The sequence below is a fragment of the Ranitomeya variabilis genome, chromosome 3 (assembly GCF_051348905.1).
Source record: "Ranitomeya variabilis isolate aRanVar5 chromosome 3, aRanVar5.hap1, whole genome shotgun sequence".
Classification (NCBI taxonomy): domain Eukaryota; kingdom Metazoa; phylum Chordata; class Amphibia; order Anura; family Dendrobatidae; genus Ranitomeya; species Ranitomeya variabilis.
In genome coordinates, this window is record NC_135234.1 from 590,183,439 (window position 1) to 590,205,474 (window position 22,036).

At 41.5% G+C, this 22,036-nt stretch overlaps 1 protein-coding gene across 1 annotated transcript in view; it reads right to left on the reverse strand.

Moving 5' to 3' along the window:
* TDRD3 (tudor domain containing 3) overlaps positions 1 to 22,036 on the reverse strand; it is a 414,934-nt gene that overhangs the window by 44,741 nt on the left and 348,157 nt on the right. Inside the window, exons 11-12 of the mRNA XM_077297273.1 lie at positions 8,880 to 9,721; positions 952 to 1,077 (exon numbers count right to left, since the gene is read on the reverse strand). Coding sequence (XP_077153388.1) covers positions 952 to 1,077; positions 8,880 to 9,721 — 968 coding nt within the window. The remainder of the gene's footprint in view (positions 1 to 951; positions 1,078 to 8,879; positions 9,722 to 22,036) is intronic.

The following is a 22,036-nucleotide window of genomic DNA, read 5'->3' on the forward strand; positions in this document are numbered from 1 at the left end:
GGTAAAATCAATGGTTTCGTTCAAAAGTACAGCTCGACCTGCAAAAAACAAGCCCTCACAAGGCCATATTGACGGAAAAATAAAAAAGCAAAAAATTAAAGCGTATAAATGGAAAATCCCATGGTCGTGAAGGGGTTAACAATGTTCTAAAGTTGTGCGGCTGCTGCGCTGAAAGCAAAGGCTACAAGGAGGCAATCAACTTAATTCCTCCTGTGAGCCGCCAGATAGAAGTCATAGAGGCATGGCCGATGCAGCTTCAGCTACTACTCAGTACACAGTGTGCAGCGGTTGTAAGCATGCTCTGGCACACAGGCCTTCTGCTGCATTAATAGGCTGCAAACATGGCTGTCAGTCCACGTACAGGGGCGTGCTTACAGTCACACTGCGTGGTGACAAAAGTCGCATTAGTACACCTACTTGGAGAAAAAGTTCATTTTCTCCTGGTAGCTGGGCATTCAGTGCAGCAGAGGCACAGCTTTAGAATGCTATTAGCCTGCAGATTAACCCTATATTTGCAGGTTGTTAGTGTCTGGGAACATAACAGGATCCTTTTAAGTGCTCTATCACACCTAGAGTAATTAATACCTGATTTGCATGTGAATTAAAATGTTAATTACTCAGGAATGCCACATCAGATTTCAAAGGCCTGTATGTCCTTATATGCGGCTTGGAGGATGGGTTTGATCTTACCGAGAGAGGACCTGTTGCACACAACCTCCCAAGAGGTCTAATTTATTAAATGGGTACATTGTCTGTTCAATAAGTCTGGGGAACTCTCTTGTAAGAGCTCTGAGTTGTGCTTTTCCTCTGTTGTTACTCTTTGGAATGCATGTGTAAAGTGACAATGTGGTGTTCTCGTTTCTATAATCCTTTCGACACATGACAGTTACGTAAATCACAATGGACCTCAATCCATTTTAAATGACATACAGAACTAGAAACATCACTCACCCATGCTTCTGCCTGAATCGGTTTAATGTTTTCTAATAGTACTTCTTCATAGTTCCCATAATCGCAAAATTTTACAACAGCCGTGGTTCCAGAAGAGTGCAGGGCTTCAATCTCAGCTCTGTAATACTGTAAATAGATATGCACTTATTTATTATGTAGGTGAAGTTACTAATGAAAAATGTGCCCTATAAGTGCCTTTATTTCTCATTTATTCGACATTTTATTTTTAAAATCTGTCAAAACGTCCCACATAGTAGAAAGCAATATTAGAATTCTGTAACAAAATGAACTGCACTTCAAATTACTTTTCATCTGACTAGATACCGTAATTAGGCTACATTGTTGACTTATGATTTTTAAAAAATATGAATACTGTAAAGCTCTTATAAGCAAACAGGCCAATGAAAAGTTTGTAAATTGTAACACAAAAGTAATTTCTGTGTTTATGTACTAGAGCTTTCTGCTTTGGAAATCTTTTTCAAAGGTGGCCATGGCAAGCATAAGTAATAGATGTACCTCTCTCCGCTATTGGTGGTCTTGATTTTAAGTGGTCCCATAGTATAAAATATAAAAGTCTTGTTGCACCGTTAGCCAAGAAACAACTTTCAATTATCTCCAATGACATCTAGTAATCTCAACTGGCAGGGCTGATCACATCTAACTGCCATATTATTTGTGGTCACACAAACAGCCCATTTCAAGACTTGACAAATTGATACATTACACACACACATTATATGTTTATACGTGTGTATATATATATATATATATATATATATATATATATATATATATATATATATATATATATATATATATATATATATACACACATATACACGGTACAGACCAAAAGTTTGGACACGCCTTCTCATTTAAAGATTTTTCTGTATTTTCATGACTATGAAAATTGTACATTCACACTGAAGGCATCATAACTGTGAATTAACACATGTGGAATTATATACTTAACAAAAAAGTGTAAAACAAATGAAATTATGTCTTATATTCTAGGTTCTTCAAAGTAGCCACCTTTTGCTTTGATGACTGCTTTGCACACTCTTGGCATTCTCTTGATGAGCTTCAAGAGGTAGTCACCGGGAATGGTTTTCAATTAATAGGTGTGCCCTGTCAGGTTTAATAAGTGGGATTTCTTGCTTTATAAATGGGCTTGGGACCATCAGTTGTGTTGTGCAGAAGTCTGGTGGATACACAGCGGATAGTCCTACTGAATAGACTGTTAGAATTTGTATTGTGGCAAGAAAAAAGCAGCTAAGTAAAGAAAAATGAGTGGCCATCATTACTTTAAGAAATGAAGGTCAGTCAGTCCGAAAAATTGGGAAAACTTTAAAAGTGTCCCCAAGTTCAGTGGCAAAAATCATCAAGCACTACAAAGAAACTGTGTCACTTGAGGACCGTCCCAGGAAAGGAAGACCAAGAGTCACCTCTGCTTCTGAGGATAAGTTTATCCGAGTCACCAGCCTCAGAAATCGCAGGTTAACAGCAGCTAAGATTAGAGACCAGGTCAATGCCACACAGAGTTCTAACAGCAGACACATCTCTACAACAACTGTTAAAAGGAGACTTTATGCAGCAGGCCTTCATGGTAAAATAGCTGCTAGGAAACCACTGCTAAGGACAGGCAACAAGCAGAAGAGACTTGCTTGGGCTAAAGAACACAAGTAATGGACATTAGACCAGTGGAAATCTGTGCTTTGGTCTGATGAGTCCAAATTTGAGATCTTTGTTTCCAACCACCGTGTCTTTGTGTGACGCAGAAAAGGTGAACGGATGGACTCTACATGCCTGGTTCCCACCGTGAAGCATGGAGGAGGAGGTGTGATGCTGTGGGGGTGCTTTGCTGGTGACACTGTTGGGCATTTATTCAAAATTGAAGGCATACTGAACCAGCATGGCTACCACAGCATCTTGCAGCGGCATGCTATTCTATCCAGTTTGCGTTTAGTTTGATCGTCATTTATTTTTCAACAGGACAATGACCACAAACACAACTCCAGGCTGTGCAAGGGCTGTTTGACCAAGGAGAGTGATGGGGTGCTATGCCAGATGACCTGGCCTCCACAGTCACCAGACCTGAACCCAATCAAGATGGTTTGGGGTGAGCCGGACCACAGAGTGAAGGCAAAAGGGCCAACAAGTGCTAAGCATCTCTGGGAACTCCTTCAAGATTGTTGGAAGACCATTCCCGGTGACTACCTCTTAAAGCTCATCAAGAGAATGCCAAGAGTGTGCAAAGCAATCATCAAAGCAAAAGGTGGCTACTTTGAAGAACCTAGAATATAAGACATAATTTCAGTTGTTTCACACTTTTTTGTTAAGTATATGATTCCACATGTGTTAATTCATAGTTTTGATGCCTTCAGTGTGAATTTACAATTTCCATAGTCATGAAAATACAGAAAAATCTTTAAATGAGAAGGTGTGTCCAAACTTTTGGTCTGTACTGTATATATATACAGTGGGGCAAAAAAGTATTTAGTCATTCAGCAATAGTGCAAGTTCCACCACTTAAAAAGATGAGAGGCGTCTGTAATTTACATCATAGGTAGACCTCAACTATGGGAGACAAACTGAGAAAAAAAAATCCAGAAAATCACATTGTCTGTTTTTTTATCATTTTATTTGCATATTATGGTGGAAAATAAGTATTTGGTCAGAAACAAACAATCAAGATTTCTGGCTCTCACAGACCTGTAACTTCTTCTTTAAGAGTCTCCTCTTTCCTCCACTCATTACCTGTAGTAATGGCACCTGTTTAAACTTGTTATCAGTATAAAAAGATACCTGTGCACACCCTCAAACAGTCTGACTCCAAACTCCACTATGGTGAAGACCAAAGAGCTGTCAAAGGACACCAGAAACAAAATTGTAGCCCTGCACCAGGCTGGGAAGACTGAATCTGCAATAGCCAACCAGCTTGGAGTGAAGAAATCAACAGTGGGAGCAATAATTAGAAAATGGAAGACATTCAAGACCACTGATAATCTCCCTTGATCTGGGGCTCCACGCAAAATCCCACCCCGTGGGGTCAGAATGATCACAAGAACGGTGAGCAAAAATCCCAGAACCACGCGGGGGGACCTAGTGAATGAACTGCAGAGAGCTGGGACCAATGTATCAAGGCCTACCATAAGTAACACACTACGCCACCATGGACTCAGATCCTGCAGTGCCAGACGTGTCCCACTGCTTAAGCCAGTACATGTCCGGGCCCGTCTGAAGTTTGCTAGAGAGCATTTGGATGATCCAGAGGAGTTTTGGGAGAATGTCCTATGGTCTGATGAAACCAAACTGGAACTGTTTGGTAGAAACACAACTTGTCGTGTTTGGAGGAAAAAGAATACTGAGTTGCATCCATCAAACACCATACCTACTGTAAAGCATGGTGGTGGAAACATCATGCTTTGGGGCTGTTTCTCTGCAAAGGGGCCAGGACGACTGATCCGGGTACATGAAAGAATGAATGGGGCCATGTATCGTGAGATTTTGAGTGCAAACCTCCTTCTATCAGCAAGGGCTTTGAAGCTGAAACGTGGCTGGGTCTTTCAACATGACAATGATCCAAAGCACACCGCCAGGGCAACGAAGGAGTGGCTTCGTAAAAAGCATTTCAAGGTCCTGGAGTGGCCTAGCCAGTCTCCAGATCTCAGCCCTATAGAAAACCTTTGGAGGGAGTTGAAAGTCCGTGTTGCCAAGCGAAAAGCCAAAAACATCACTGCTCTAGAGGAGATCTGCATGGAGGAATGGGCCAACATACCAACAACAGTGTGTGGCAACCTTGTGAAGACTTACAGAAAACGTTTGACCTCTGTCATTGCCAATAAAGGATATATTACAAAGTATTGAGATGAAATTTTGTTTCTGACCAAATACTTATTTTCCACCATAATATGCAAATAAAATGATAAAAAAACAGACAATGTGATTTTCTGGATTTTTTTTTCTCAGTTTGTCTCCCATAGTTGAGGTCTACCTATGATGTAAATTACAGACGCCTCTCATCTTTTTAAGTGGTGGAACTTGCACTATTGCTGAATGACTAAATACTTTTTTGCCCCACTGTATATATATATATATACACTGTGTTCCAAATTATTATGCAAATAATATTTCCTCATATTTTCTCTAAATTACCTATCTGAATTGCAGTCATTGTTATTTTCCAGTCATCTACTATTCTAGTATAATTGCAATGTTTTGGAACAAACTGCCTATGAAAACAGAATCTTTTTTAAAAAAAATAAACACTCAAAATGCATGTTCCAAATTATTATGCACAGCAGAGTTTTCAACCTTTTTTTGTTATTTTGAACAAAAAAATGGTCAATTGTGAAGTTATAAGCATTATCAGCTTATTACAAAATGAAATCAGTTTTCAAGTGAAAACTTTATTCTAGGTGATGTTACATTTGCACATAGGACCCCATGTTCGAAAGAAGCTTCTGAACTCTCTCGTCCATTGAATTTGTCAGTTTTTGGATGGTTTCTGCTTCAATTGTTTTGCATGTGGACAGAATACCCTCCCAGAGCTGTTGTTTAGATGTGAACTGCCTCCCGCCATCATATACACTCCTTTTGATCATGCTCTAGAGGTTCTCAATGGGGTTGAGGTCAGTGGAAGATGGTGGCCACACCATAAGTTTGTCCTCTTTTATGCCCATAGCAGCCAGAGATGCAGATGTGTTTTTTGCAGCATGAGATGGTGCATTATCATGCATGAAAATGATCTTGCTGCGGAAAGCACGGTTCTTCCTCTTGAACCATGGCAGGAAGTGTTTTAGAAACTCCACATAGATTATGGAGTTCATCTTTACCCCTTCAGGGATCATAAAGGGGCCGACAATCTCTCTCCCCATGATTCCAGCCCAAAACATTACTCCACCTCCTCCTTGTTGGCGCCTTAGCCGAGTTTTCATGGGGTGTCCATCAACCAGCCATCCTCCACTCCATCTATCTGGACCATCGAGCGTTGCATGGCACTCAGCGGTGAACAAAACAGTTTGGAAGTCAGTCTTCATGTATCGTTTGGCCCACTGGAGCCATTTCTGCTTGTGTGCAGTGGATAGAGGTGGTCGACAGGATGGCTTACGCACCTCTGAAGGACCCTGCATCTTGTTGTTCTGGGGATGTTGGAGGCACCAGCAGTTTCAAAAACTTGTCTGCTGCTATGACAAGGCATTTTTGCAGCTGCTCTTTTAACCTTACGCAATTGCCTGTTGGAAAGAGTCCTCAATTTTTCCTTATCAGCACGCACACGTGTGTGCTGGGAATCAGCTACATACTTCTTGATTGTGCGATGATCACGATGAAGTGTCTTGGCAATGTTGATTGTAGTCATGCCTTGACCTAAATACTCCACAATTAGTTGCTTCTCAGCAGCCGACACATCCTTTTTCTTTCCCATTTTGGCAAAAAATGTAGGCTGCTTAATAATGTGGAACAGCCTCCTTAAGTATTCTTGCCTTTATTTTGACACACCTGACAAACTAATTTGCACAGGTATCTGCAATTGCTTTCAGTGATATAAAGAGCCCTGACACACATCACCATCAATGAGTTTAAATGACAAACAAAAAAATTCTAACCTTACCACTCCTAAACTCTTTGTGCATAATAATTTGGAACACAGTGTATGTATATTATATTATATATATATATATATATATATATATCAAAATGTTAAGAAGCCTTAGAAAGCATTTTACTGCATTGCTTGTTTTTGGCTTAAAGTGATTGTTGTAATCAAGTTTTGTTTTAAGATTTAACACCTTGTTCTCTGCAGCCTCCATGGATTCTTACATTTCAGGCTGCTCAATCCTTTTCAGTGTGAATCTTTCAGATGACCTCTCCTGATGGCTCAGACTGTAGCCCTCCTCCTGAATATAAATCTAAGCGGACGTATTTCCAACCAAATAGAATAAATTGAAATTGTAAATTTATGAGTGTTTCGGGTAGAGGCAAGATGAGTAAGCAATAGTGATGAGCAAGTATTATCATTGCTCGGTTGGTCGAGTATTTGTTAGTGCTTGGAGATTTAGTTTTCATTGCCGCAGCTGCATGATTTACGGCTGCTAGACAACCTGAATACATGTGGGGATTGCCTGTTTGTTAGGGAATTCCCACATGTGTTCAGGCTGTCCAGCAGCTGTAAATCATGCAGCTGAGGTGAGGAAAACTAAATCTCCGAGCACTAACAAATACTCGGAGATCACCGGAGCGGGCTCGGGAAACCCCGAGCAATGAGCATATTTGCTCATCACTAGTAAGCAACCATGCAATAGAATCAGATCACGGTCTCTACTTTATACTGCCTTCTGATTAGAGCATAACACTGGTAATAAATTCTCATTAACTATTGCCACATGCATACATTAATTAACACCTTTCTGTTCATAAAAAAAGGAACTTTGATCTGTTTCTATTTTTAAATTTCCAATACTCTCAATCTTTACATAGTCTAACAATCGTGAGTAAGGTAAAGTCTGCCTGCAACTGTTAACTGGTTAAATGCCGTTGTCAAACTCTAAAGCTGCATTTTAAATGTACCAGCACGGGGGCGCATCATTCCATGCGCCCATCAGTATTTCAGTGACAAACGGGGGTCTGCTGTAGACCACCATGCTTGTCATTACGGAGTAAAGATATTAAAAAAAATAAAAAACACATATGTGGTATGACCGTGCTCAGAAAGGTCCAATCTATCAAAATCTAAAAATGATTAGTGTAAAGAGAAAAAAATCAAGAACATCAAAATTACGTTTTTTGGTCGCTGCAATTGCGCAAAAAATGCTATAACAAGCGATCAAAATGATAACATTTTAGAAAAGATGTGATAATAAAAACACAGTCTAGTCCTGCAAAAATATAAGCCGTCACAAAGCTCCATCGATCGACGTGCCTATTCATAAGAACCTGTGTCTTGAAGGCACCGGTTGTCAGGATGCCATCAGAGTCACTCACCTACCAATGTGGAAGTGAATGGTGGCAAAGCAACCTTTTAATATAAAAATTTATTACAGTAAATTTAAATGGAATCTGTCAGGTTTTTGCTATTTAATTTAAGAGCGGCATAATGCAGGAACTGAGAGCTAGAGTACAGAGATGTGTCATTTATTAGTCTGTGAGCTGTAGTTTTACTACAAATCAGTATTTTATCAGCAGGAGATTATTACTGTAGGACAAGATATCATGTGCAAGTCAGACTTATCTGTAGAACACTGCCCCCCACCAGTGATTTGCAGCCTGCTGACAATTTACATTATACAAAGGAAACTGACAGTAAAAGGTGTAGGTGAAGTTATACAGAGTGCAGAAGTCTTCGCTCTCCAACATCTACATCAGACTAAACAGGGATTCCGTCAGAAATACACCAAGCAGTCCAATAAGTGATACATCCATCGTTGGAATCAGGTGCTCTGACTCTACATTATGCTGCTATCAAATTCCATAGCAAAAACCGGCTGACAGATTCCCTTTAAAGACTTACAATCAGTCTTGTGTTTATCAAGTTTTTCTTGATATTTACAAGTATCATAATTTATGCAATTTACTGTACAACAAAAATAAACAGTTTTCAAGGCCCGGTCCACACATTAAAAAAAATCTGTACATGTGATGGCATTTTAAACCAAAATCATTTCATTTGTGAAGCAGAAATGTTAAAACTTTTCACTGAAAATATAAAAGATCTATTTCAGAAGACCACATTTATCCAGAGCTGATTTTTTGAGACAGATTTTCATTTCTACCATATATTATGCATACTAACCATCAACTTTGAGAAGCCCACCCTGTAGAAGACCACTTTTAAATGCAATTTTGGGTGATGATCTCAAAGATGTTTTACTGTGCCTCAGCATTACCCCAACCAATAAAAAGTAAAGTATAGACAAGTCTGAATATCATACCTTATTATCTTCCCAGTAAAGAGCTAAACACTCATCCCCTGGTCTCCAGCTAAAGATGGGGTAGACATTATCCATAATTCGCTCTGGTTTTATCGGACCAGATCTCTTTGTAGAGTTATTGGTGTATAACATCATCTTATTTCTATCCTCTTGTGTCGAATTCAGGTTTGATCCTATTGGTTTTATGGGACCCATTCTTCGTCCTTTCTGCTCCAGTTCTCCATTTGGTAAATCATTAGCATCATCTTTTACTAATTTTACATGGTAGTTGGACGAGTCCATATTGGCACCAATAGATTTCTCATTTGGTAAATTAGTGTATGTTTCACTGTTACTTGTCCGTGGTCTCCTGTCAATATAAAATTCCGAATTGTGTCTTTGGTCTTCCCTTCTACCACGTTTTTGCTGGACAACCTCTGTATTACTATTCTGAATGCTGGTGTGCTCTCTTGTGTCAAGGAGGTTAGGACCTTTTACGGTCCTACATTGCATAGTATTATCTCTTTTTTTAAATGTACCATCATTTTGGAAACTAGAGGAAGAATGTGAAAACTCTTTTAATCGATCATTCCTTTGATACCCTCTTTCGCACTTAATTCTGTCTTCCAACCATGGTTCTGAACTGTGTTTTTCTGGTCCTCGACTTCTTGGTGGCCCATTACCTTCAAATTGTCTAGACGAGTGTACATCCCTTTGAAAACGAGGGGGCTTTTCATTCCTTGGACCTCGAGTATCATTTCTAGAAAACTGACGAGACTGGTTGTAATCCTTCACTCCATTTTGCTCTACATGTTGAACTCTGTGTTGTCCTTGGCTTTGAGGTTGAGTTTGTGGCCTGTTGTCTGCAAGAAATAAAGTCGTGGTGAACTAAAAAATTTTGAAACAGGTTGCAGAAATGTAAGATTAATGCACACATACTGCATATATTTGTTTCTGAATTAAAGAAAGTAAAACAACCACCATAATTACTAAATATAGCTAATGGAAAAGCAAACTATCGGGTGCAAACATCAATTGAACCTTAACTCAAGGACTGACAACGTACTGTTGTCAACGCATCATGATGCTTACCTCAACATAGGCAATCTAAGAAAGCATCTAAGGCCATGTTCACACTTTGCGGTTTTTACCGCGGATCCGCGGCGATTTTGATGCTGCGGGTCCGCAGCAGTTTCCATAGCGTTTACATTAACATGTAAACCCTATGGAAACCGCAAAGCACATGCTGCGTGAAAAACCGGGCAGAAACGCAGCGGTTTACAACCCGCAGCATGTCACTTCTTTGGGCAGAATCGCAGCGATTCTGCACCCATAGGAATGCATTGAACCGCTTACTTTCCGCATGGGGCTGTGCCCACGATGCGGGAAGTAAGCGGATAATGTGCGGTTGCTACCCGGGGTGGAGGAGAGGAGACTCTCCTCCAGGCCCTGGGAAGCATAAATAGTGTAAAAAAAAAAAGAATTAAAATAAAAAATGATGCTATACTCACCTCTCAGCGCTGCACACGGCCGGCCGGTCTGGTTGCTGTGCGAGCAGGACCTGCGATGACGTCGCGGTCACATGACCGTGATGACGCCGCGGTCACATGACCGTGACGTCACGAAGGTCCTTCTCGGCACAGCATTTTTGGAACCGGAGCGCCGCGTGCAGCGCCGAAGAGATCCGGACATCAGAGGGTGAGTATAGCCAATTTTTATTATTTTTACCATTACTATTGATGCTGCATATTGCTGCATATGCAGCATCAATAGTATAGGAGTAATCCCGCAGCGGAAATCGCAAAACAAACCGCGATAAATCTGCAGGGATAACTGCAGCGGTTTTGCCCTGCAGATTTATCAATTCCGCTGCGGGAGAACCCGCAGAGCACGCTGCAGAGTGTGCACATAGCCTTAAGGCTTGAAGCAGTGTTCGTTAACTTAGAATAGTGCAATTTGCTTATAAAACAGGCAGCTGTATAATGTGCTTGTACAATTGTACTCAAAAGTTTACATACACCGGCAGAATGTTTGCTTTCTTGGCCTTTTTTTCAGAAAATGTGAATGATAACACCAAAGATTTTTCTCAACTAATGGGTTAGTGGTTGAGTGAAGCCACTTATTGTCAAACTACTGTGTTTTCTCTTTCTAAATCATAATGAAAACCCAAAACATCCAAATGACCCTGGATAAACAGTGTGGATGCTTCTTAGAAAAGGTCAATAAAATGATTTAATATAATTATGGCTTACTCAGTAATGGTCCCACAAAGATTTTATTCTAAAGGATACTATGGAATTGAATAAAAACAGTCCAGAATGCGAAGACATCCAAATCATACAAATACCGATAGGACCTAAAAAAACACATCTCCCCAAACTTGCAAACATATACCTATCCAAAGGGCGCATTGGAAAATATAAGTAGAAATTAGAAGAAGAAATGTATTAAATAGTCTCTTTAGTGGGTTCTTTTTTGTTTTATCGATGTAGTGGTGCCACTAATCTAAGTTCCCTGCCCCTAGCAATGTACTTGTCAGCCGTCATCTTCATCTGTTATCAACGCTTCTTGTCTTCAGCATTTTGTGACCTGCTGGACCACTCCTATGTTTGCTGGATGAGCTGGAGGTAACTACTCAATGTAAGTCTATTTGAGCCAGAAAGAGGCTCTCATAGACTTACATTGACAGCTTGTGATTGACACCTCTGACTCCCCGACAGTCAGAAGTTGTAGTCCCAAGATGGTGGCGTGGACGGGTGTGGCACTGTGAATAGCTGAAGACAGCGGCTGGGAACTTCTCTTAGTGGCACCACTCCAGTGCTGAAACTTTATAGACATTTATTAATCCAAAATACATATTTTACCACTCAAGGACAAAGATCATTAAAAGAAAAATATTAAAAATCCATAGCTAAGATGGTAGTCAGGACTGAACAGAAGTGCATTGCAAAACAACATTTTTGATAGACAGAGATATAATCTCTATTGGGAAACAACAGGCATAAAGATATCTACAGAAGTTACGATGAATTATTACCAAGAGCATATCACAGCATCCAAATCCTCAGACATAAAATCAATACAAAAAAATACAAACTTAGTTGAGAAATAATGTTCCAAAGGCAATAACAGATGAATGATCCATCAGTACCCAAACATAAGTCTCACTGTCCACTCTTGAACACAATCTCGTTTCTGGAATGCACATTTCCTATATGGTTTTCAGTCTTGATGGCCAACATATGTATTTTCAATTAAGAAAGGTACAGACACATTAAAGGGAATTTGTTTCTAGGTTTTTGCCTCCTAATCTGAAAATAGCATAATGTAGAAACAGACACAGAGTACAGTGATGTGTCACTTAGTGAGTTGCTTGCTGTAGTTTTGATAGCGAACTAGTAAACTAGGTAGTCAAGTATATTCATGAGCTCCGTATAATCCTGGTAACGCCAATGATTGGTAGCTTTCAGTGTACACCGCAAATGGGCAGGAAGTTGCCAATCAGTAGTGTGGGTGGGGCTATACTGAGCTCAGCATTCAGAGAACTGCTAGATGTGCAACAGATCAGAACAGTGCATGTATCAAAATGACAGCAAACAGCTAAGTGACCCATCACTGGAATCAGTGTCTCTGTAGATACAGTATGGCTCTCCTAGATGAGGTAGCAAATAACTTGACAGATCCCCTTTAACCTTCTCGTATATCAGAGTTACTGCCTTGTGCCAGTGACAATAGGCCACTCAATAATGGTTATGAAAGTGAGTAGGGGAATACTGATTTGTACAGCGCAAGTTGTGGAAATGGTCTATTACATATTGTTCATGAAGATGACAAGATACAAAGAAGTGCAATAACTTTTTGTATTTGTTGTTTTTATTTTATGATAGAAAACACATATTAAAGTGAATTACAGCTTTCTGTGCTGGTCACAGTGAATCTGAATCTTAACCGGACAGTCAGTAAAAGACCACTTAACTGGATCCAGAGCTGCCAATTCCAGTCACACCTTTTAAGTGTTTCTACTAATTTACTCTGAGTACTGGTAGTTTATTTCCTTTGCTGCCTGCCAATTGAACTGTCTGAATTATTGACTTAAGGATTTACATAAATGTTTTGAAAAAGCGGATCAATACATGCCCATCTATAACAATTGTCCTTATTATGCACAATTAAAAGGAGTATGTACAGAAACATCCAGATATTTAGCAACAGAAACATTTAGTACACCTAAACTGTAGATCGCCACGTTTTAACGCAACCAAGCCATTTTACAATTATTTTTTCCATTCACATTTTGATTTGTACAATATTTGTTTCACCATTTCTTAACCAGCTTACAAGGTTTTCCCACTTAAATGGCCCCCTTTGCTTAATATGGCATTTAGATTTCACTGGTGGTTTCCTTGGGTAAGGCAGTGACCCCTGTTACAGCTAGGAGGCGTTGTGTGTGCTCTCCAGAATGCGCACGGAGGAGTAGTGAGGCCATGAGGGTGTATTGCAGTCACAGGTGTAGCTGTGATTACAATGGGGAAGCAGGGACTGATTAAAAGCCCTGTAGTATAGGGAAGAGGTGTGTCAGTTTTGGTCTTGGAAGCAGACAGAGCAGTCGTCTCCAGAGCACTCCCTGTTGGAAGCGACACAGAGGCAAGTGGAGCCAAAGGGGCTGACACCCCGCATCTAAGACTGTTGTTTTATTTTTCCGGCTGCGATCCGGAGGATACAGCGTGCTGTGCACTGCGTGAGTAAAGAGACTTGTTCCGGCCTGTTTAGGGACTGCAAACTAAAGCTGTGTACTATGCATTCTAATGGACTGTGTGAAGTAACACATTAAAGGAACGTTTTGTTTTGAACTTGCCGTTTCACGGTGTACGGTGCTACCGCTACATTACATATGGTGGAAAGAATGCGGGCCGTGTGAACATACCCAAAGCGTGCTGAATGTGAATAATTAAGCCAGCAATGCTATAGCTCAAGCTTGCTGACAAGATACAGGAAATACTAAGACAGTTGGCCGTGTTTCAAACCCGTGAGTACCCGACCACAGAGGTTAATTTTTCCATGAGGTGGGAGTGGTGAAGACTCTTCCATATGGGGCTGTGTTGGGGAGAGACTTGCCCCTGTTTTGGTCCCTGTGGGAGACCAGGGTCAACCCTCTCACGGAAAATGTTGCACCGGGTGCAGAACCCAAAGATGTTGAGATACCTGCCTTAGGGGTCGCCAACCTAGGGACAGAGTATAATCTCGATAGGCTCCCCCTAGAGGTAATGGCAGGAGAAACTGAAAATGTTGTTTCGGGCATAGAACCCGAAGATGCTAAGATGTCTGCCACATGGGTCACCAATTTAGGGATAGAGTGTAACCCTGATAGGCTCCCCCTAGAGGTTGTGGCAGTAGAGGTCGTGGGGACCCCATTGAACCCAAGTTGGAGGTGTTCCCTGGTAAGTTTGGGACAGCTCAGATCCAGGGTCCCACACGGAGACGCAGGCGCCAGTGACGTTAATGACTGCAAAGGAGGGGTTGAGGGATGGCTGGGAGGCGTTTGTGTCCAGGAGGAAAAGACATGCCCCCCGGACAGACTACAGGTATGAGGGGCAAATTATAAAAACGAACATTTCAGACTTGGAAGGGACCCCAACTAAAAGAGCCACCTTGACAGAATGCAGCATTAGTGCTGCACAAGCTGGCTCTTTTAGTTAAAAATGCCGGGGGGGGGAGTGGCAGGTTCCCTTTAATGACACCCATATGATGTACGATATATCTGAATAACAAAGTGACCTCTTTTTTAGATAGAAAAATAAAGAACTAAAATAATGTGGTTGCACAAATATGCACACCATTAAACTAATACTTATTGAAGTACACTTTGAATTTATGACAGCGTGCAGTCTTTTTGGGTAGGAGTCTATTAGTATGGCACATTTAGAATTGGCAATCTTTGCCCACTCTTCCTTATGGTAGTGCTCCAAATCTGTCATAATTCCAAACATACATTTTGGAATTATGGCCAAAAAGTTCAACCTTGGTCTCATCACATCATGACATGTTTTCCCACATGCTTTTGGCAGACTTGATGTAGGTTTTAGCAAAACATAGCTGGGCTTGCGTGATTTTCTGTGTGAAAAGGCTGCCGTCTTGCCAACCTACCACACAGACCAGACATATAATACATACGGGAGACTGCTGTCACAGGTCGAACACCACAAGTATTTATCAGATATATCTGCAGCTCCTTCATTGTTACTGCAAGTCTCTTGGCAAACACACAGACCAATTCTCTTCTGGTCTTCTCATGAATATTTGATGGAACATCCAGTTCTAGGTAATGTCACTTTTGTGCCAAATTTAAGCCACTGTTTGATTACGGTCTTCAGAGTGTTCCATGCTATATCTAATACTTTGGAACTTTGTTTGAACTCTTCTCCTGCCGAATAGCTTTCATCCATGAGATCCTTTGCTGTGTTGTAGGCTGCTAAAGAACTAAGGAAAATTCTACTAGAACAGCTATAACCTTTATATGAGGTAAATAAGAATCACTGTAAGTGATAGCTGCTGTGTACTAACTACTATTAACAAATTTAAATATGATTAGCTAGTTAGCTAATCAATACAGATTATGGATGCACTGAATGTGGAAAAAGTTCTTAAAAAAAAAAAAAAAAAATCCTGCCGAGAATAAATTAAGACAAAAAGTTGCTATTTTAACAGGGGTGTGTTTGAATTCACTGTATGTGAGGGATTCAGTTTTTTAGATTACCTCTTTATAAATGACAATTTGGGGTACATTTTGATTGCTTTTTATTGCATTTTTAAAAGGAGATGCAGCAAATAAAAAATAGCAATTCTGATGTTTTACTTTTTTTTTTACAGCATTTCCACTCAAAAAACATGTTCAATAATTTTATATTTTAGGCTGGTTTTAGACTTGCGTGCGGGAGTGCTGCGGATGGCAGCGTACTTTCTCCCTTCTTCCTCCCTGAAACCATGCATAAGCTCCGCCTACCTAGAATGCAACATGTTGCATTTGGTTGCGGTCGGCGCAGCACCAAAACGGTGCATGCGGAGGTATCCGCATACAGGATATGTCCCTGCGTACCCAATGTTAAAGATAGGTACGCAAGGCACCGCAGGACGCAAGGAGGCGTAGGCGGAGCGTAAGTGTGGTTTCAGGGAGGAAGAAGGGAGAAAGTACGCTGCCATCCGCAGCACTCCCGTACGGAAGTCTGAAACCAGTCTTACTAAATTGGACTTTTGCATGAGTAATTTGCATGAGAATTTTTTTGGTGTCTTTATTTTTAATGGGAGACAAAATACGGTTTCTTTCAATGTTTATGTTTTTTCAGCTATTTCATATTTTTTATACCTCTCCCAACGAGGGACCGCACCGGCACATCCAATATCAGATCCCCATTTATCATGCAAGCTTGGAATCCTTACTGAACTCAGCAGATGCCTCTAACCTGTTAACCCCTTAAATGCCACTTGCAATCTCTAACAGCAATATGTAAGGAGCCCAAAAAAAGGGATTGATCCAGCACTTCAGATAAAATGCAAAGTTTATTCCATCAATAAAATCATTGTTCAAAGGTGTCACGGGTTCCTTCTCCGGTATCACACAATCAACAGAGCAAGAGAATAGTGAACAATTCCAAGACCTTTATTTAGGCAAAACACGAAAGGTCCATATATACGATCCATCAAACAAAGGATAAAATATTCCAGAACACGAATGCATTTCAGTAACAGGATAAAAGTCCAACAATCCAGCACAGAGGATAACAGTCCATATTCCCTTCTTTCTCTCTGATATGCTCTTCACATCATGGTTCCACATCAGACTGACCTCTGTGTCTCACCTCCCTGATATTTACAAGTCTCCCCCCTCATTCACAGGCCGGGGGGGGAAGATCTTACAGGCTCATTGTATCAACAAGCTAGGTCAACATATGTCATTAGCATACAATACAGAACTGTGGGGAGAATATCAGATGGCAAATAACTCATCCTACAAGATACAGTAAGGCCATGTGCACACGTTCAGGATTTTTCGCGTTTTTTTCGCTATAAAAACGTGATAAAAACGCGAAAAAAACGCTAACATATGCCTCCTATTATTTACAGGGTATTCCGCATTTTTTGTGCAAATGTTGCATTTTTTTCCGCGAAAAAATCGCATCGCGGAAAAAAAGCAACATGTTCATTAAAAATGCGGAATTGCGGGGATTCTGCACACCTAGGAGTGCATTGATCTGCTTACTTCCCGCACAGGGCTATGCCCACCATGCGGGAAGTAAGCAGATTATGTGCGCTTGGTACCCAGGGTGGAGGAGAGGAGACTCTCCTCCACGGACTGGGCACCATATAATTGGTAAAAAAAAAAAGAAATTAAAATAAAAAATAGTGATATACTCACCCTCTGATGGCCCCCGAAGTGTTCCCGCCTCTCCGGTGCATGCTTTCTCTTCCGTTCCTATAGATGCCGGTGTGGTTCAGGACCTGTGATGACGTCGCTGTCTTGTGATTGGTCGCGTGACCGCTCATGTGACTCACGCGACCAATCACAAGCCGCGACGTTATCGAAGGTCCTGAACCACACCGGCATCTATAGGAACTGACGCCGCTGAGATCGGCTGTCTGCAGAGGGTGAGTATAACCATTTTTTTATTTTTTAATTATTTTTAAACATTCTATCTTTTACTATAGATGCTGCATAAGCAGCATCTATAGTAAAAAGTTGGTCACACTTGTCAAACAGTATGTTTGACAAGTGTGACCAACTTGTCAGTCAGTTTTCCAAGCGATGCTACAGATCGCTTGGAAAACTTTAGCATTCTGCAAGCTAATTACGCTTGCAGAGTGCTAAAAAAAATGCGAAAAAAACGGAAAAAAAACGCAAAAAAAAAAATTTGGATTTCTTGCAGAAAATTTCCAGTTTTCTTCAGGAAATTTCTGCAAGAAATCCAGACGTGTGCACATACCCTAACACCATGATAATCAGTAAAATAAAAATATACAGAAAAATGATACCCACATGGCATATCACCCCATCACAACCTCTCCCCTCTCATAGTAAGTGAGCACACCATTAGGTCTACACAGACCTCTGGCCTGCTCACTTTAGTCCACTTTGCTCCACTGTTTATAGTTCCTTGTACAGTGGCAGGGGTTGCAATAATCATGAGCACTTGTCCATAAATTCCCAGTTCCTGGCTTTATGGTCATACCAGGCTTTTAGACTGGACTGGGCCGTTCGCTGATGTTCATTAGCCAAGGTAGCTAGCTGGGCGAGACAGTCTCTGAACTCTAAAACGTAGGGAATGATGGGCATTACGGTATCTGCAATATCTCCCTCCAATTGTTCTTTCAGAAGAAGGAGAGGCCCACGGACCTTCTGCTCCCACAAAATGACTTTGCAACTCCCCAATGTCATTTCCAAGGAGGATATCTGCAGGAAGTCCTCCCATAACGCCACTCTAACACAGTTTTTCTCCAAAACCGAAATCCAAACGTACCAAAGCTCTCTGTATATATTTGCGGACACACCCCGCCAGGACAATGGGAATTCCCGGGCCCTGGTGAATTGCCTCGGGTCGAACCACACGGGGGTCAGCTATAGTCAGGAATGCCCCTGTGTCTCTAAATCCCAACACGTTGTATCCATCAATTAAGACATCCTGCAGGTGGCAATGCCGTTGCTGTGTATTTCTGATGGACAAACGCCGGAGTCCGTACACTCCAGGAGGGGTATCTATGGTGCCGTGGTCGGTGGTCCACTCTGGTGTGGGGGGGGTGGTTCCTCTTCCTCAGGCGGGATGGAGAGCACAAGATGCACTGGACGAGGTGGGGCTGCGTGGGGCTCCCTCCAAATCCTTGAGGGACAGCCAGACTGCAAATGTCCAGGTTGCCCAGACCCGTAACATCTCTCTGTGATACCCCCAGGTCGTGGTCGGAACTGTTGGGGCCCAGGATTGTGAGCTGTGATTGTCATCGGCCTGCGGCTGGGTGGAGGGGCAGATATAATAGGAGGGGGAGGGGGCGAGGTCAAAGGCCGTGGTTCATTGTCCAGAAGCCTCCTCCATTGCAGTCGGATAGTAAGGGCTTCATCGGCCAGGGCTGCAGCTCTATCCACGGTGCACGGCGTGCGCTCCTGGACCCATTCCCGTACCTATGCGGGGCACTTGGCAAGAAATTGTTCTATAAGGAACGCCTGTATAACATCTTCCACAGTAAAGGCATTTTCTGCTTTCAGCCATCTCCGACATGCCTGGGACATCTTATGTGCATACATCCTAAACGATCCCCCCATAGTGCATGGGAGGTCTCAGGACTTGGCCCTATATGAGTCTGGGTGATAGCATGGTAATCCAGGATAGTCTGCTTTACAATGTTATAATCCCGATTAAGCTGTGAGTCAATGGATCAGTAAGCCTCTGCCAGGCTACCGTTTAGGAGTCCCACTAACAAACGCATCCAGCCAGAGTGGGGCACCTCCATCACAGCACACTGCTGCTCAAATTCCTTGAAGAACCCCTCCACATCTCCGGAAGCCTCATCAAATGGCTTAAACTCTGTCCGGGTGATCCATACAGGCTCCCGGATTATTGGGTTTACACTCCACATCGCATGACTCCCTCTTTCAAGCTCCATTGCTTCTGGTCTCCGCTGTGCCGGGCGGGCAGCCTCTTCCTTGTACTCCCGAGAGACGCCTGGGCCCAGAACCGCCATCTCTTCTTCGTACCACACCACCCACTGGCTTTTTGGGGTGGGGGTCCTCATCTCCAGTGCTCGTCCTTCAGACATATGGGAGTAGGTGGTCTGGCTAGCACCCACCAGTAGATCGATTAAGGCCTCTTTAGTCAGTCCCTGGTAGTTGAGGCCCAGGTCTCTGGCTCTCTCCTGTAAACTGGATACAGTCCAATTTCTGTACTCACTCTGTGTGTGGTTCTCCATTAGGTTACGCTCTGTTGATCCCGCTGCTTGCCACCAGTTGTCACGGGTTCCTTCTCCGGTATTCACACAATCAACAGAGCAAGAGAATAGTGAACAATTCCAAGACCTTTTTTTAGGCAAAACACGAAAGGTCCATATATACGATCCATCACACAAAGGATAAAATATTCCAGAACACGAATGCATTTCAGTAACAGGATAAAAGTCCAACAATCCAGCACAGAGGATAACAGTCCATATTCCCTTCTTTCTCTCTGATATGCTCTTCACATCATGGTTCCACATCAGACTGACCTGTGTGTCTCACCTCCCTGATATTTACAAGTCTCCCCCCCTCATTCACAGGCCGGGGGGGGGGGGGGGAGGAAGGTCTTACAGGCTCATTGTATCAACAAGCTAGGTCAACAGGTCATTAGCATACAATACAGAACTGTGGGGAGAATATCAGATGGCAAATAACAACTCATCCTACAAGATACAGTAACACCATGATAATCAGTAAAATAGAAATATACAGAAAAATGATACCCACATGGCATATCACCCCATCACAAAAGGAAAATCCATATAATCAAATTGGAAGCGATTACATCCGTGGAAAAAGTCCCAAGCAAAAAAAAGGATTCAAAGTGCTGTTTAGCGCGTTTTGAAGTGATACTTCTTATCCATAACCTAATGTGGGAATGAAGTTCAAACAGAATAAAAAACTGTCACAATTAACAGCACCTTTACACATATGGTGGATAATCTAATTAATAGGTGCAGCACCTGTATAGTGAAAGAAAAAAACATGCTTTGAGAAAAAAAATACTAAATTGAAATCAGAAAATATGAATTAAATCTGTTGGTTTATTTAACCCTACGGAGTCAGAAGTATTTAACATGAATATCCAATAAGCTTCTCATTCAGCAAAGTACTTTTACGGTCTCCCCTTCTAACAGAACGCTTAACCCTTTCCAGACCAAAGAACTGAAAGCTCTTAAGATCATAATTATGTTCTTTAAAAAAAATGTTTAGAAACATTGGAAGGGTTAATGGCCTCAGGGTTCCCGGAGTCATGTAAAAGTTCATTAATTCTCTGTCTCAGTTTGCAAGTAGTGCAGCCAACATATGTAACATTACATTCTAAACACTGAATGCAATATACTATAAATTTACTACTACAGTTTATGAATTGCCCGATGTGATGTATTTTATTCAATGTATTTAAATTTAATTCTTGAGTTTGCTTTGCATATTTCAACGTATGCATTTATCGATGCCGCAAATACAAAAACCCACTGGTGCGAGCTAAGTTCTTTTACTCTACGTTTCTCTTGCAAATAGACTAAGGGAAAGGAGTTTTAAAAGGGTGGGGGATTTTTTTTAGCTGAAAATAAACATCTCTCTCATAAAATCTGATTCATTTGGATATCACTAAACAACAAGGGAAGATATTTATTACTAATTCCCTTAATTTGATTAAACTCCTTGCAAAATGTCATGACAAATACAGGTTTACCCAAGATTATATTCCCTTTCAGATGTTTATTTAATAAATAATACAGGACTGTCATGAACGTGAAGAATGCACACCTCGCCACCCCGCCTGACACCAATATAACATCAGCGGGATCACATGGTAAAGTCTGTCCACTTGTACCAACGTGATGTTCCACACCCCCTGGGGACACGCAAGGTGAGGTTGGCACAGTTTTACACAGATACCCCCCTGTCCACACGGGCCCGTGGAGGCACGGGGAGTGAGAGAAAGTGGCCCAAGCAGTCACTGACATGGCACCACACTCGCCCACAACACTAACAGGCTGAGATGCCCCTTTCACTAGCACCCATGAAACAGAACCTTATCAGCCCGGTAGGACTGCCACTAGTTCTTCGTTCGATATACGCCTGGTCTATTAGCAGGGTTATATCGGGCCAGAAACCAGCCCCAGTAGTGAAATTAGGCCGACAAACGTGTGAATTCGTGGATCGAGAAAAAAAGACCAGCCCAAGGTTAAGTTATATATTTAATAACCTTAAGGGCACACTAGACAATACACTATATGCACACTGGTTATATGTGGCGACACATCATTGTATCATAATGAACCAGACTAATATTTTTAGCAAGCCAAGAAGAATAGACTTATCTATATGTTGACTTTTGAATTTAAATGTTTCTCTCTGGTTATTAAAAAAAAAAAAAAAAAAAAGACTTTTGTTTTTGTAAGCCTGTAATATTGACTTG